The following is a 14,687-nucleotide window of genomic DNA, read 5'->3' on the forward strand; positions in this document are numbered from 1 at the left end:
TTTTTTGTCTGATACGGTGTTTGCAAAAAAAATTTTGAGCCAATATTTAAAAGCTTAAAGAGTTTGCATTAAAAAAAAAAAAAAAACCCAGATCTCTGCCTTCTCGAAAAAGCCAAATTTTTGAGCACACTGAGCTGAATTCCTGTCCAGTGGCAGTCACCTGATTTCTGCTGCCCCTTCGGATCCTGCAGGCTCTGGCTTTTGGGGAGTTTTGCTCATTTACCTGGCCTGCAAGTGCCCCAGCTCTGGCTCTTAGTCTGTTAGAATCCTGAGTCCACCAACTAGGGAACGCTGAGGTTCCAGCTCTCTGCCTGCAGCTCCCGCCTGCGTCCACCAGAGGCCCCTTTCCGAGAAGGAACCAGCAGCAGTATGGCCAAGGCTCCCAAGTTAACAGCTTGGGTTCAGACTTACTTGCGTGCGTCCCTGGGCAAGTGGTCTAACCTCTCTGAATTTTAGTGTCCTAATTACAGACCAATGGTGATGATGAAAGTACTACTTTACTGGGTCTTTGTGGCATTAAAAGAAAGCCCAAAAAACACTTAAAACAGTGCACCATTCATTTCATTTTCGTTTATTATCACTTTATTGAACGGAAGTGAATCTGCTCTGTTAGTCCGGGTTTCTTTAGGCTTTGTCCATTTTTTATGTCGTTATTACTTCTGTGATTTTTTTTTCTGTGATCCCAAATTTTAGGGAAATTTGAGTATTTGGAGAGTAAATGATAGAATTGAAATGCACAAGTGAATTCTGCAGCAAAGAGGAGAAATCTGTCAGGTTGTGAATGAGTCCCTCTAAATGTGATTTGTTTTGTACCTTCAGCTCCTGGACCATCACTTTTCTTAAAGTGGACTTTATTGAGCCATGTGTCCCTATTTGAGAAAAACCCTAAATGACTCAAGTGTTGTTTTCTCCTGCTCCCTGCCCTAGTGAGTTGGAAAGGCACTGATCTGGCTTCATGGCCTTTGCCCTGCATCTGTTTTGAGGCAAAAAAGAAGTTTTCCTCCTTCTGGCTGCCAGTTAAATGTCTGTATTGGGGGTTGGTGAGGGGGTGGGGGGGGAGGTATTAGATTTTGTTGTAATACACAGATGTGGCTACGAGAGGGCAGCAGTATCCCACAATAGGACACTAGACTCTCCATCTTTAGGTGTCTAAAATTCTTATTTAAATAATGTGTGTAAAAACATTGAATGCCATTAACTGCTATAAATGAAGTCTCTCTATTATGTATATATATATATATATGAATATAGATGCATAATATGCATAAATGCATAAAGATGCATAAATATCAAAGTCTGACAAATTTCATGGTATCCCGGGACACATCATTTTGGGAAATGGGGGGCAGGGGAGTGGTTGCTGCTGGTGGTGAAGGGACATTTGTAGCTGGCAATCCTACCATTTCTGTTCTCAGTCCACCTCTCCAGAGGTGTCCTGGTCCCCACCTCATGCTATACTCCAGTCTTACCACTTTGTCTTAGAATGCACAGCCTTGCCCCGTTGGGCTCAGAAGAAAATCCAGGTTCATTTCCAGCACCGAGCTACACATAGGGTTCCAATTTACCACCCCTTAGGGTTCCTAAACCCCCAGTCTAGACGGGAATGGCGGGGGAGGACAGCCATCAAGGGACTAGGCCTATCCAGTGTGCTCTGCTCTGAGATCATCCTGTATTTGGGGTAAGCCAAGCTGAGCAGAGGGCCATCCAAAGACACAGGAATTGGAGACTGCCCATAAGGAGTTCAGGGAGGACATAATTAACTGCCACCATCTATAGAGTACTGGCTGTGTGCTAACAAAAGGGGCTACTTCACAAAGTATGAACACTTAAGACTCCCATTGTACAGATGAATAAAGTGAGGCTCCCAGAGAGGGTAAGTGACTTGCCCAAGGTAATGAGTGGCCAAGCTGAGAGGCAAGCCCAGGCCTGGTCCCCCTAGCTACCGCTAGGCGGCAGTGTGGAGGCTCAGCCCGCTCTCCTCCCCTCTGGGCTCCTGAGATACTTCTTTCTCCCCTGCTCTAGGAGATCTCCCCCGGCCAGCTGAGTCTGGAGGACCTCTTGGAGATGACAGATGAGCAGGTGTGTGAGACCGTGGAGAAATACGGAGCCAACCGAGAGGAGTGTGCCCGTCTCAATGCCTCCCTGACCTGCCTGCGGAACGTCCACATGTCAGGTGAGCAGGCCTTGGGGACGGAGGCTCGTCCCCAACACGTCATCCTTGGTTCCTCCAGATTTCTGCACCTGAGCTGCAGGCCAGGATGAGACAGTCAGCTTTGGTTGGGAAATACCAAATTCACCAAATTCCTCAAAGAGGGGAATTCCGAAGCCGGAGGGGGTGAAGGCAGCTCTTGGAAGCTTGTGCTCAAGGGAGTGCGGAGCTGGTAGGGCATTTGGTTCTGGATAATAATGGCCCAGATATGGAAATCCGGGAGTGCAGAGCTGGTCAGGGTACTGGTACCTTAGACATTCTTTTTTTTTTTTTTTTAAAGATTTTATTTATTTGACAGAGAGAGATCACAAGTGGACAGAGAGGCAAGCAGAGAGAGAGAGAGAGAGGACGAAGCAGGCTCCGGGCGGAGCAGAGAGCCCGATGTGGGACTCAATCCCAGGACCCTGAGATCATGACCCGAGCCGAAGGCAGAGGCTTCAACCCACTGAGCCACCCAGGTTCCCCCGATACCTTAGACATTCTTAAGTGCCTTTGCATGTTGGGTCCACATCCAGCTAACTTCTTATTTTCTTTACATAAATAATAGACTCTCAATGTAAAACAAAGCAGAGAATAGATAAACAAAAAGAAAAGAACTATCCCAGGCTCTGCCTTCTAGGGAACCTACCGTTGTCATTTTGGTAAAAAGTTTTGGTGTAAGTCTTCCAGACAGATGGGTATATGAGTCCTGATTTTAAACAATATGATTACGATTATCCATGCACATTTTGAGACTCCCCCCCGCCCCCCAATTAAATAACCTCTGGGACTTGTTTTATCAGTTTGGGATCCAAATTGTTAAAAAAAAAAATTCAGCTGAATGAGTTGGAGATCAGTTATGAATCTGCCGGAATCCCTTCCAGCACGCAGAGAAGTCGTTTTTATAGGCCAGAGGGTGAGGCACGGGAGTTATTAGCAAAACAAAAGAGAGGGTTGTTTCCTGAGAGGCTAAAACTTCTTAAGTTTGGGTTTGCTATCTTGTGAGGGTGAAAACTCCTTTTGGAGATTGTTTTGTTTTGTTTTAGTAAGCCCCCGTGTGGGGCTTGAACTCACCCCCCTGAGATCAAGACTTCTGCGGAAATCAAGAGTTGGTCGCTTAAGCGACTGAACCAGCGTGTACCTTAGACATCGGAGGCTTGTTTTGTTTTGTTTTTCTTTTTCACATCATCTTTTTTTTGCTCTTTCCCATTCATCGCTCAAATCCCCATTTGCCGCTATTAGCTCCTCTTGAGTCTCCCTGCTTCTCTCTAGTCTCGTGATCCCCCCACAAATTCTGGGGCCTTTGTAGCTGGAAGGGATCCGCTCTGCAAACTCGAGCTAAATCCGGTCCATCGGCTTGGTTGTTTCGGTTTCCGCCACTAGGTGTCACTGTAGAACCTCAGTCTGGAGCAATGAGGCCGCTGCTTGGCCACAGAAGCCTTTGCTGGGTTCAGCATGGAACGTTCAACAGGTATTTCCTGCCTGCTGTGTGCCAGCAGGGCTGGGATGTAGCAGGGAATGAAAGAGAGAACATATTTGAAACAGGTCATTGGCCCAAATCCCTGTGCACGCCCTCTGGTAGTCCTTCTTGCTGGCACATCCTTACCAAAGCTACGGTCATCCTCAGAAGGGACCCTGACTCAGAGGCTGTCGTCTCATTGAACGATGTTGGCAGCATCCCTGGGCTCAGTGATCTGGTGTCAGTACCATCCTCTCTCCTCCCAATCCCAGGTAGGACAAGCAAAAATGCCGCCAGATAGTCCGGTGAACGTTACCAAGTAGCTTTCCAGAAAGTTTGTATTGATTTCTACGTCTGGCCTCTCCTCCACCCCCGCCCCATATAATGCTCTTCACCTTCCCGAGGCTGTGCACTCACCCTTGGTGACATCCTGGGCTGCATGAAACCCTGTGCGGGCCTCTAATCTGCCGGTTTTCAGTTTTGGTCGAGATGCACAGAAATGAATCAGATTTACATGACAACTCTGTACACACACACCCCTATGCACATACGCACCTGAAATGAGTCTCGTGAAAGAAAGAATTGGCATCAAACTCATTCTTACTATATGTGGTATTTTGGATTCTTTTCTATTTCTTTTTTTTTTTTTTTAAGATTTTATTTATTTATTTGACAGAGAGAAATCACAAGTAGATGGAGAGGCAGGCAGAGAGAGAGAGGGAAGCAGGCTCTCTGCTGAGCAGAGAGCCCGATGCGGGACTCGATCCCAGGACTCTGAGATCATGACCTGAGCCGAAGGCAGCGGCTTAACCCACTGAGCCACCCAGGCGCCCCTGGATTCTTTTCTATTTCATTTCGTATCATTTACCCGACGCTGGTAATGACCCATCACTTTCAGGTCACACCTCACTGGTTGTGAGCCGTGGTTTGAAAGACAGGGATCTCTTTGATCCTCGTGGGGGAAAATTTTTCTCTCTCTACCCTTCTGGGTCCTTAGATGAGACCACCACCAGATGAACAAGAGAAAACAGAGGTTTGCTAACATGCATACCTCCTGTATTATAGAAGAGCCTTGGGGAAACTGAGTCACTCTTCAGAGTAGCCCTAAGACATCATCTTAAATCACATCTCTAGTTAAAGTCAAAAGAGAGGGTTTTACACTCAGGGGGTGGGGGGAGGCCCTTATGGGCGGTGACCAGGAAAAGCACAATCAACAAGGGGAAGGTGGTTGTACAGAAATCTCTGCCTTCTCCACTGGTAGAAGTTTCTAGAGATTTAATAGTCACCCTTCTGATACCGAGTTGGAGACATCCTTATCCATGGAGGTTTCCCTTATCAATGTCAATGCCTTTTACAAAAGTACAACTTCTACTCGGGTACCAGAGCTTCCCCTCTGTCTGCTGTTTCTTCAAAATAATCAGCCTAAAATAGCCCTTCTGCCAAAGGGATGTATTCTGGGGTGGCAGATTCCACTCCCCTTCATCCTCCTGCCTCTACCGACCCTTCCTAGGCAGCTCAGATCCCGTCTACAAGGTCCTGCTCTGTTTCCAGCCTTAGGGCCACTGGGACTTTGACAATGGTGGCCAAGTCCTGCACGTTTGTCAAAATCCTACGGCTCTTGGTGCTGAGGTCAGAATGGGGAAACACTCAACTCAGTGCCATGCATTAGGTCGCACAACCCAAGGTGTTGGAAGCAAAGAACTTTGTACGACTGTTTATAAAGAACGAGGCAGGGGGATGGCTGAGCACAGCCCCTCCCAACAGCAAAATCGGGGGACTTTTAAGCTGCCAGTGCGTGCGTATACACAGAGGTGCTTGGCAAAGGACAGTTCAGTCTAGAATTGGGGCAGAAGCTATCCTAAGGGGACAGGAGTCCAGCTCCTAGCTGGTTGAAGTCACAGACCACCCCGGGTCGGCTCGTCGGTGCTCTGCCTGCACTTAGTCCCGTGTTTTTGCGCTGAAAGGGGTTTAAATCCTGCAAAAATGACCAAAACACTGCCCAAGCATGGGCAGTAGGTCAGTCTTAACTTCTGAAAAAGCACTGGGAGCTTTCTGAGGATTTATGGTCTCTGCTGTGGTCAGACTATGTCCTGGCTTGGGAGTGTTTTTTTTTTTTTATGTTCTTTTGTTCCCTGAAAACCATTAACTGCTCAGGTCCCCCCACCCTTTTTTTCCTGCAATTTTAATGCATCCCGGGAAGTTCTGCGAAAAATGTGCTTATGCGAATAGCGCCGGCCAGGCATTGCTCACAGACCTGCCGGGGTCCTCACATGACTTCTCTGATGTTAAGAAAGCTGCATCTCAGCTTCATTTTTCTGGGGACACCTAACTCTGTCTTGTCTACTCACCCAGCTCAGCTCCAAACTTCCCCAGAGTCATACTTTACTTCTGCTTTTCCTGTCTGTGGCGGGGCTGCTCACCACTTTTTTTTTTTTTTTTTTTTTTTTTTTTGCTCACCACATTTTAATTTAAATGTTAACCTTTTGGGTGGAGTGATTTTTTTTTTTTTCTTTAAACAATGGGTGTCTGTCTCCTCACCAGACCATAAGCTGCAAAGGATCGGACCTCTTTCTGGTCATCGTTTTATTCCCAGGCCTGATATCAATATCTGATACACTGTAGGGACTCAGTAAACATTTCTGAATTAAAATAATTTTTTTTAAGTTTTATTTTTTTAAAAGATTTTATTTATTTATTTGATAGACGGAGATCACAAGTAGGCAGAGAGGCAGGCAGAGAGAGAGGGGGAAGCAGGCTCCCCACTGAGTAGACAGCCTGATGCGGGGCTCGATCCCAGGACCCTGGGACCATGACCTGAGCTAAGACAGGGGCTTAACCCACTGAGCCACCCAGGTGCCCCTGGATTAAAAGAATTTTTAAAAAAAGACTTAATTTGAGAGAGAGAGAGAGCACACAAGCAGGCGAATCAGCAGAAGGAGAGGGAGAAGCAGACTCTCCTCAAGCAGGGAGCCCAGTGCGGGGCTGGATCCCAGGACCCTGGGTTCATGACCCGAGCTGAAAGCAGATGCTTCACTGATTGAGCCACCCAGGTGCCCCAATATTTCTGAATTAATGCACCTTTTCCCACATGTAGCCTGTGCAAATCACCAGGGGCTTAAAGTACGGGGTCCTTCTCATGGGTTGCAGAGAAAGCTCAGGATTTGGCTTCCGTTTGGAGCCCCAACCGTTCCCACTTCCCCTTCAAGCCTTAACTGTTGACTAAGTCTGTTAGTTACATAGAATTTTCTGGATCAGGCATGCATTTCACGTCTTGCTCTGGGCACCATGGTCTGGAATTCCCTTTCTCTTTGTTTTCCCAGTGAATCCCCTGCTTATCCTCAAGCCCAACCCCTGCCTCCAAGCCTCTGCACTTCGTTGAATGAATGAATGAACAAACAAATGAATGAATGCTCTGCCCCCAGTTGACCATGTCTTACAGTGGTTGTCAGTTTCCTGGCCTTTCTCTCTCATCTGACTGTGACCTCCTGTGGGGCAGGTGCAGTTACAAGCCTAGCTTCTGACTCAGGGTTCCCCTCTTGAGGGAAGACTCAAGCTGTTTCATGTACTTGCTACTGATCTCCACCAGGGGGAAGCAGGGAGCCATCCTTTTAAATCTTCCCTCAAATATGATCTTTGGTTCCTAGAAGCTTCTAACTATCTTAGGAGCTGGATGATTCCATCATTTCCTGCCCTACACTTTAACCAAAAATGTTATCCCAAACTAGGGAACACAGTACTATCTTTCCCATGAGACTGGTTCTGAACCGTCATCCCATATTTATTTGCCCTGGTAACCCCAGCTCTCATCTGGACGGCTGGTCTCTTGTACAGTGATGATGTCAGATATTTTAAATTCTGGTGTGGAGCATCTGGGTGGCTTAGTCGGTGAAGCATCTGCCTTCGGCTCAGGTCATGATCCCAGGGTCCAGGGGTCCAGTCCCATGTCCTGCTCCCTGCGCAGCAGGGAGTCTGCGTCTCCCTCTGCCCCTCCCCCCTGCTTGGGATCTCTCTCTCTCTCTCAAATAAATAAAGGAAATCTTTACAAAAAATTCTGTTGCATCCTGGTGACTCAAAGCATGTTTGTTAAACGACTGAAGGAATACAACTTGTGTGGAGAAGCTCATGGAAGCAGACGGAGACAAGCAAGCTTTATGCCTGGAGGAAATGTGTGCTCTCCGCTTCTCTGTCTCCCTCTTAGAACATTGGGGCACCTTTATTTCAGACGTGTGACTCTAATCTTAGTGTTCTCCCTCGGTTTGGGGGATAGCTTTGTTTCCCAGTGTCCAAGAAGCCCCCAAGTTAGGAAGAAATGAACCCTTCTTCCGTTCTCAGAGCTTGTTAGATCAGCCTTAGTCCGAATCCAAAGAATCCTCAATTGTCCTTTCAACAAGTTCAGGGGACCCCAAAGCCATGATATCTTAACTTTTTCTTGTCATATCAGATGTGGCCTGAAACCAAAAAAATTCGTTTGTTCAACAAAATTTGTCGAATGCCTGCAGTATGTCAGGTACCGGTCTGATCTCTGAAAATGCATACTCAGACGCCTGTCCTCAGGGCTCTCCATTCTAGCGGGGGTGGGGCAGACAGACGATGTGTTATAATCATAGTAAATAAGTGCATTGTGAAGTATGTTAGAATAAGTGTGGTTGAGGGAAGAAAAAAGTGGAGCAGTCTCGGGGGGATGGCAGTGCCCCCTGGGAATGGGGGGAGGTTGTCCTGCTAAATAGTGTGGTCAGGGCAGGCCTCCGTCCTCTTCAGTTTTCCTTTCTGCTTTCCCCTTCTTAAGGCTTCACTGTTTGCTAACGGTATGAAATCTGGATAAACTCTGGTTCTGCCAAGTCCTGGGCCTGCCACCTCTCAGTGATGTGATTTTCAACATGGCATCTCACAGTTCTGAGCTTAGCTTCCTAAGCAGTAAGATGAAGATGATGATCATTTCTACCCATTGGTTGTTAGAAGGATTACAGGAGATGGTATAGGCAAAGCACAGGGCCTGACTTGGATTAGGTACATCATGAGTCTTACTGTTACTGTTACTGTTATGATCATCATTATCACTATCCCTACCCCCATCCTGCACTCGTCATCACCACCCTCGCCACTGAAGTTCTGTCACCATCACTACCACATCATCACCACCATCACCATCACTATCATTATCACCATCACCATCATCATCAACACCATCACCACCACCATCATCATCACCATCATCAACACCATCACCACCACCATCATCATCACCTCACCACCACCATCAACACCATCAACACCATCATCACCACTATCATTGTCACTGTCATTATCAGCACTATTCACACCATCACCATCACTACTGTCCACACCATTGCCATCATTATCATTATCATCATCACTATCAGCCTCACCACCACCACCCACACCATCATCACCACCATCCATACCATCAACACCAACATCATCATCACCATCACTACCACCATCAACACCATCAACACCAACATCATCATCACCCACATCACTACCACCATCATCACCATCACCATCCACACCATCACCACCACCATCATTGTCACCACCACCACCAACAACAACACCATCAACACCAATACCATCATCACCACCACCACCATCAACACCATCATCACCTATCACCACCACCATCCACACTGTCACTACCACCATCACTGTCACCACCACCACCACAACCATCAACACCATCAACACCAATATTATCACCATCACCACCACCATCATCAATACCAACATCATCACCACCACCACCATACACAACGTCACCACCACTATCATCATCCTCATCAACACCAACCTTGCCATAACCACCAACATCACCACAATCATCACCATCACCAGGGTCCTCTAGACTTTCTCTGACCTCAACTCTCTTCCCTCTACCTTCTTGCCATCATCTTCTCTTTTTCTCTCCAAAGGGCCCATGACCTTTAGTTTCCTAATCATGCTTCTCATTCTTTGTTTCTCTGATTTCCCTTCCCTCTAAGCCACTTTCTCCCTCAACATAACTTCTTCTTTAGAACCTATTCTCCCCACTCTGTTTGACTTGACTGTTCTCTAGGGGTGGCCCACTTTCCCCCTGACCAAGCATTTTTCCATGGCACCCATTTTCTCCATCATGGTCAGTACAGAGCCAAGGCCCTAGGGGTAAATGGATTGTTGCAGAAGAGTGTCTACCTGCCATTTGCTCCCTACCCCTCACTGTCCCTCCAGCCCCAGACTGGCTGCCTCAGGCCTGAAAACCACAGGCTCCCTCCTGGAACTTTCCTCCCTAGATCACAACTGCTTATCAAAGAAGACCCCAGGGGGACAAGACTCAGAAACCACAGTGCAGATGCTGTGCCTTTTCTTCTCTTCTGTTTCCTCTTGTTCCCTTCTCCTCTTGGGGGTTTGACTGTTTTGAGACCAATAATGGGCAGTCATTTGCATCTTCTCCTTCCCCAGAAAAAACCCAGGTCCCAGGTAATGGAAGGCCTTGCTTTTATCTTTCCTTTGCTTTCCTTCCTTCCTTTTGTATGCATTTATTTATCACTTATCATGCATTGGTATATATCAGGCACTGTGCTAGATTCCAGGGCCTGGGGACTTTCTCAGGGCTTCAGTGGGGAGCTGAGACCCAAAGCAGGAGGAGGAGTTCTCCTAATGACTGGGGTGGGGGTGGGTGGGGGGAGCATGCAGAAGTGCCTCATGTCAGGAGATAGAGTGTAACGTGGGAGGCACAGACAGACCCGTGTGACTGTGAGCGCTGAGGAGGGCTGGCCTCTGCGGTGGACCTTGGCACGGAGCTGCCATCGAGGGGTGTGGAGCAGAAGATGCGTGGGTCGCTGTCCTGTTTGCAAGCAAGCCCTCCGGCTGCGGCATGTGGGGGAGGGGTGGCTCACAGCGAGTTGCCAGGAGGTGCAGGAGGAGGCTTGGACAGGCACACGTTGCAGCACTGTGGATCTCAAAGATCAAGAAAGAATTCTCCGGATGCCGTAGGGGGCGACTTAGTAAGTTTCCTTAAGGAGCACGGGGACAGGGCCCGTGGGCAGAGAAAGTGGCCCCTTTGGTTGTATGAAGCTGGTGATTATGTGCTTTGTGCTCGAGGGGGAAGGGACACGCCGGAGGTGGATCATAAATGCCTTCGAATTTCTACTCACGAAACTACTTTCCCAGGATGTTTCTCGGGCTTATCATTGAGCTTGACATTAAGCCGTGCACAGGCAGTCAGGAGGCCCTTGAAGAATGTAGCAACCAGCACGTCTTTGATCCATATCGCAGCTCTGCAGGCAGGCTGTCGGCCAGCCTTCTGGGCTAAAGAAGAACATGTTTCTGCTTCTGTCCCTCCTCCGGGGGCCGGAGAGGAGGCCAGGGTGCCAAGAGCAGGCAGGTAGCCCCAGACCCCGGGGGCCTCTCAGGGCCTTCGGCCAGGCGCTCTCCGGCTCCTCCTGCCTGGCCGGGGGACACTGGCAGCCAGGAGAAAGGACAGGGTGCAGAATGGCCCCGAAATAGCCTGGAAGCCCGGGCTCGCTCGAGCGCGCGTGCGCTCTCTCTCTCTCTCTCTCCTTCCTTGTTGGGGTATTCAGCGCAGCCCACTAGAGCCCTGCCTTCACCGCAGCCTTCCTTTGACTAGAACAAAGAGTAAGAGCGGTCTTGATTGCCCTATTGTTCCAGCTGCTTCTAACTTTGGGAAGACTGGGTAGGGCGCGGGAGAGCAGGGCCCCTCCCAAAGCCTGCAGGGTCTGGTATGTTCCAGCGCTGAGGTCCTCTCTTCCCATCTTGGTTCCCTCTCCAGCCCCGAGCTGTGGGTTCTCAGGAACCCCTTCCACACACGGAGCGCCATGTTGGGTCTCTCTGTGGCAAGTGATAGAAACTTAATGCAACCTTACCAACGCCTCATTCGTTCACTCCGTGAGCAACGATCTGACTTCCTGTCTCGGTCACCATGAGGGGCGGGGACACAGTGAGAGCTGGACATGCTTTCAGCTCCCAGGGACCTTGTATTCTAGACCTGCACTGCCCAGTCGAGCGGCCGCTAGATTCATGTGATACCCATGAAAATGAAATAAGATAAAAAATTCACTTTGTCCGTCTTACCAGCTTCCTTTCTAGTGGTCCATGGTTGCATGGGGCTAGTGGGTACCCTACGGGAGAAGCAGAATCCTGGGACATTCCCATCACCGCAGAAGGTTCTATTAGATGGTGCCGCTCTAGACTACGTTGAGAAAAATGATAAGAAAAATGACAAATGGTGATCAGCTTTATGCGGAGAATTAAAATATGGTGACAGGGGAGTGACTAGGTATCTCTCTTTGATGGGATGGTCGCAGTGGGGGTGTCATTCAGAGTTTACCAGTAAAGCAGACCCAGGAGGATAAATGTATTAAGAGATTAGGGCGGGGATCGCCTTATTGTTGGGGAGGGTGGGCCCGCCCATCGGGAAGAGCCTGCTGCCTTTGTTCTGCTCTTAATGCTTTTTGAAGGATTGAATCAGGCCCGTCCAGATTATGGAGGGTAATCCTCCTGATTTAAAGTCAGCTGATTAGGGACTTTAATCACATCCACAAAATACCTGTAAAGCAACCCACAGATTAATGCTGGATGGAGTACCTGGGGACTCCGGCTTAGCCACGTCAGACCATCCCAGCGGGCATCTCTGAGAAGGTGACATTTAAACTAAGCCTTGAATGACAAGAAGGTTTACGTAGCCATGAGAAGAGCGGGGAGAGCGCCTTCTGAGGAGAGCAAGTGGGTCATGCCAGTCTCCAGAGCTTTCTGAAGAAGCCGAAAGAAGGCTCTCAGAGCTGAACCATGGCGCGTGCTCTGGTGATTCTTTGCTGGGTGACAGCTGACTCCAAAACAACCACTGCTTTGTTTTTTCTCGTGATTGTCAGTGTTGCCTGGGCTCAGCAGGGTCGATCCTTGGTACCACGCATTATGGCTTGACTGGGCTGGAACATTCAAGATGGCGCACGTACACGGACGGCGGTTGGCACTGGCTGTTGAGGGGGAGCTCAGTTCAGGCTGTCTGCGGGGGCACCCACATACGGCCTTTCCATGTGGCTTGGGTTTCTTATAGCAAGAATAAGCGTTGTAAGAGGGAGAAAGGGGAAGCTGTCAGGTATCTCAGAAGCTAGTTCTGGAACAGGTACAGTGTTCCTTCTGCTGGGAAGGGTCAGTTGGAGGGGAGAACCGCTGTGAGTATAAGGGGAAAATGAATTTATCCTAGGTGTACAGACCTTATACAACTGAAGGAAGAACTGGGGAAGCAGAAGTTCATAAGGGGAGACTGAGGACTCGGCGAAAGGTCTCTAACCTGCCCTGATGTGGGTAAGCCAGCCTGGGTTGTTGGAACCCTCTGGAAGCCAGCACATCCATCTGTTGCAGGGAAACCAAGAAGAGGGACTAGAGGAGACGCTCATGGAAGGTGGTTGTTTCTTTGGAGCTGTTGCTTCTGTGGGTTTGCAGGGACGAGTCTGGTGTTGGATTTGAGGTCAGTGTGGTCACCAAGGCCCACCGTCAGGATGAGAAGTTGGCCCCAGAGTGGGAATGACGATGGAGAAGCCAGACCAGCACCTCTGCATCTGTCCCCTGTTGTCCCTAACCCACGTCTCAAGAGCCGCATAGCTGCTGCTTCCTGCATGTCCCAAATTTTGTACGTTGGACAGCTCTAACCTGGGACTCTACAGAGACAGGATTTTGGAAACACAGGTGCCCGAATCTCGCCAGGCTGACAACACACTAGTATAGATCAGGGAGCGGGGGCAGCAGGATGGCAGGTCAGGGGAGCGCAGCCAGACAGGACCAGCTTCTCGGGGGGCCTCAGGACCATGGCAAGAAGCTCGGGTTTCTTTGAAGCAGAGTAGGAGGCTGTCGGAGGGGTTTTAAGAAGGGAATTGTGTCGGAGGGGTTTTAAGAAGGGAATTGTCTTGATTTGATTTCATTCGACTCTTAAGGGTAAACGGAGCTGGTTTGGGGCAAGTTTCAATCCATTGGTCAATCTCCCTTCTTCCTTCTTCATGCCTTTGTCCTGCCTCCCTTGGGCTTGGCCTCAACTCTCCCTGTTTAGCTCCACCTTACTTTTCTCATCTGTAAAATGGTAGTATCTTCCTTCAGCGCTGTTGCCAGAAAAGAAATGAGTTAATCAATAAACGCTTAGCCTGATGTCTGACAGATTGCATGCCTAGGACATGGCTGGCTCTGATTATCTTTATTATTATTTTTTTAAGTCAGCCCCCCACCCATCCTGCCCCTGGCCTTTGCCTTATAGCCGGGGAAGCAGAAGCCCTGCTGCGAAACTGGTCCAGGGCTTCATCTGCTCTTCCCGATATAGCTGCTACTTTTCTTTTCTTGCTGGCCACCTTTGGCCCCTTTCTTAAACCCCCGTGCCACTTCATGCGGTCAGCTCTGGCTTTTGTAGGAATCCCCCAGTGAGAACAAAGGGAACCTGGCTCCCGGCTGGCCTCTCTGATCTGAGCCACGGTCCTCCCTGTCTGAATTCCCTGCACCTGGGAGGTAACAGAGCAGAAGAATTGGTCACAGAACTGAGACTGAACTTGAACTGTGTAGTCGGCAGGGGCTGCTCTGTTTGATTATCGTGGGTTCTGTGTCCACTAAACCGGATGAGCAGAAATCGGACCCAAACTGACGGTTCCATTTGAGAATCAGACCCCAGCTCCTTCCCCCAGGCTCCCGGTTGGTCCATCTTCAGATGTCTTCATTAGCTTATCACACCAGCTACCCTGACCTAATTGCTTTTCTTGAAAAGCCTGCCCTCAGGGCCTTTGCACAGGCCATCCTTTCTGCCTGGAATGTTGTCGGTGGCTGGTTCCTTGTCATTTTGGTCTCTGTTGAAATGCCACCTTCCTGGAGCATCTCACGTCCACCTCAGACACTCATAATTCCATTATGCTGTTTATTTCCTTCATGGTTCCTATTTGTTTATTTATTGGTTTGTTTCTCTACTCCTTGCCAGAACAGTGGATCTCAAAGCTGAATGTCCACCAGAATCCCCAGTAGGGCTCTTGGACTTTCTGTTTCAGCTGGTCT

At 48.9% G+C, this 14,687-nt stretch overlaps 1 protein-coding gene across 4 annotated transcripts in view; it reads left to right on the forward strand.

Moving 5' to 3' along the window:
* Window positions 1-14,687, forward strand: part of KSR2 (kinase suppressor of ras 2) — a gene marked incomplete at its 3' end in the record, with an annotated part of 402,908 nt that overhangs the window by 88,041 nt on the left and 300,180 nt on the right. For all 4 annotated transcript variants that reach the window (XM_082699771.1, XM_082699770.1, XM_082699772.1 and 1 more), the window contains exon 3: window positions 2,023-2,173. In XM_082699771.1, coding sequence (XP_082555897.1) covers window positions 2,023-2,173 — 151 coding nt within the window. The remainder of the gene's footprint in view (window positions 1-2,022; window positions 2,174-14,687) is intronic.

The sequence above is a fragment of the Mustela nivalis genome, assembly GCF_964662115.1.
Source record: "Mustela nivalis genome assembly, chromosome: 14".
In the NCBI taxonomy this organism is placed as follows: Eukaryota; Metazoa; Chordata; class Mammalia; order Carnivora; family Mustelidae; genus Mustela; species Mustela nivalis.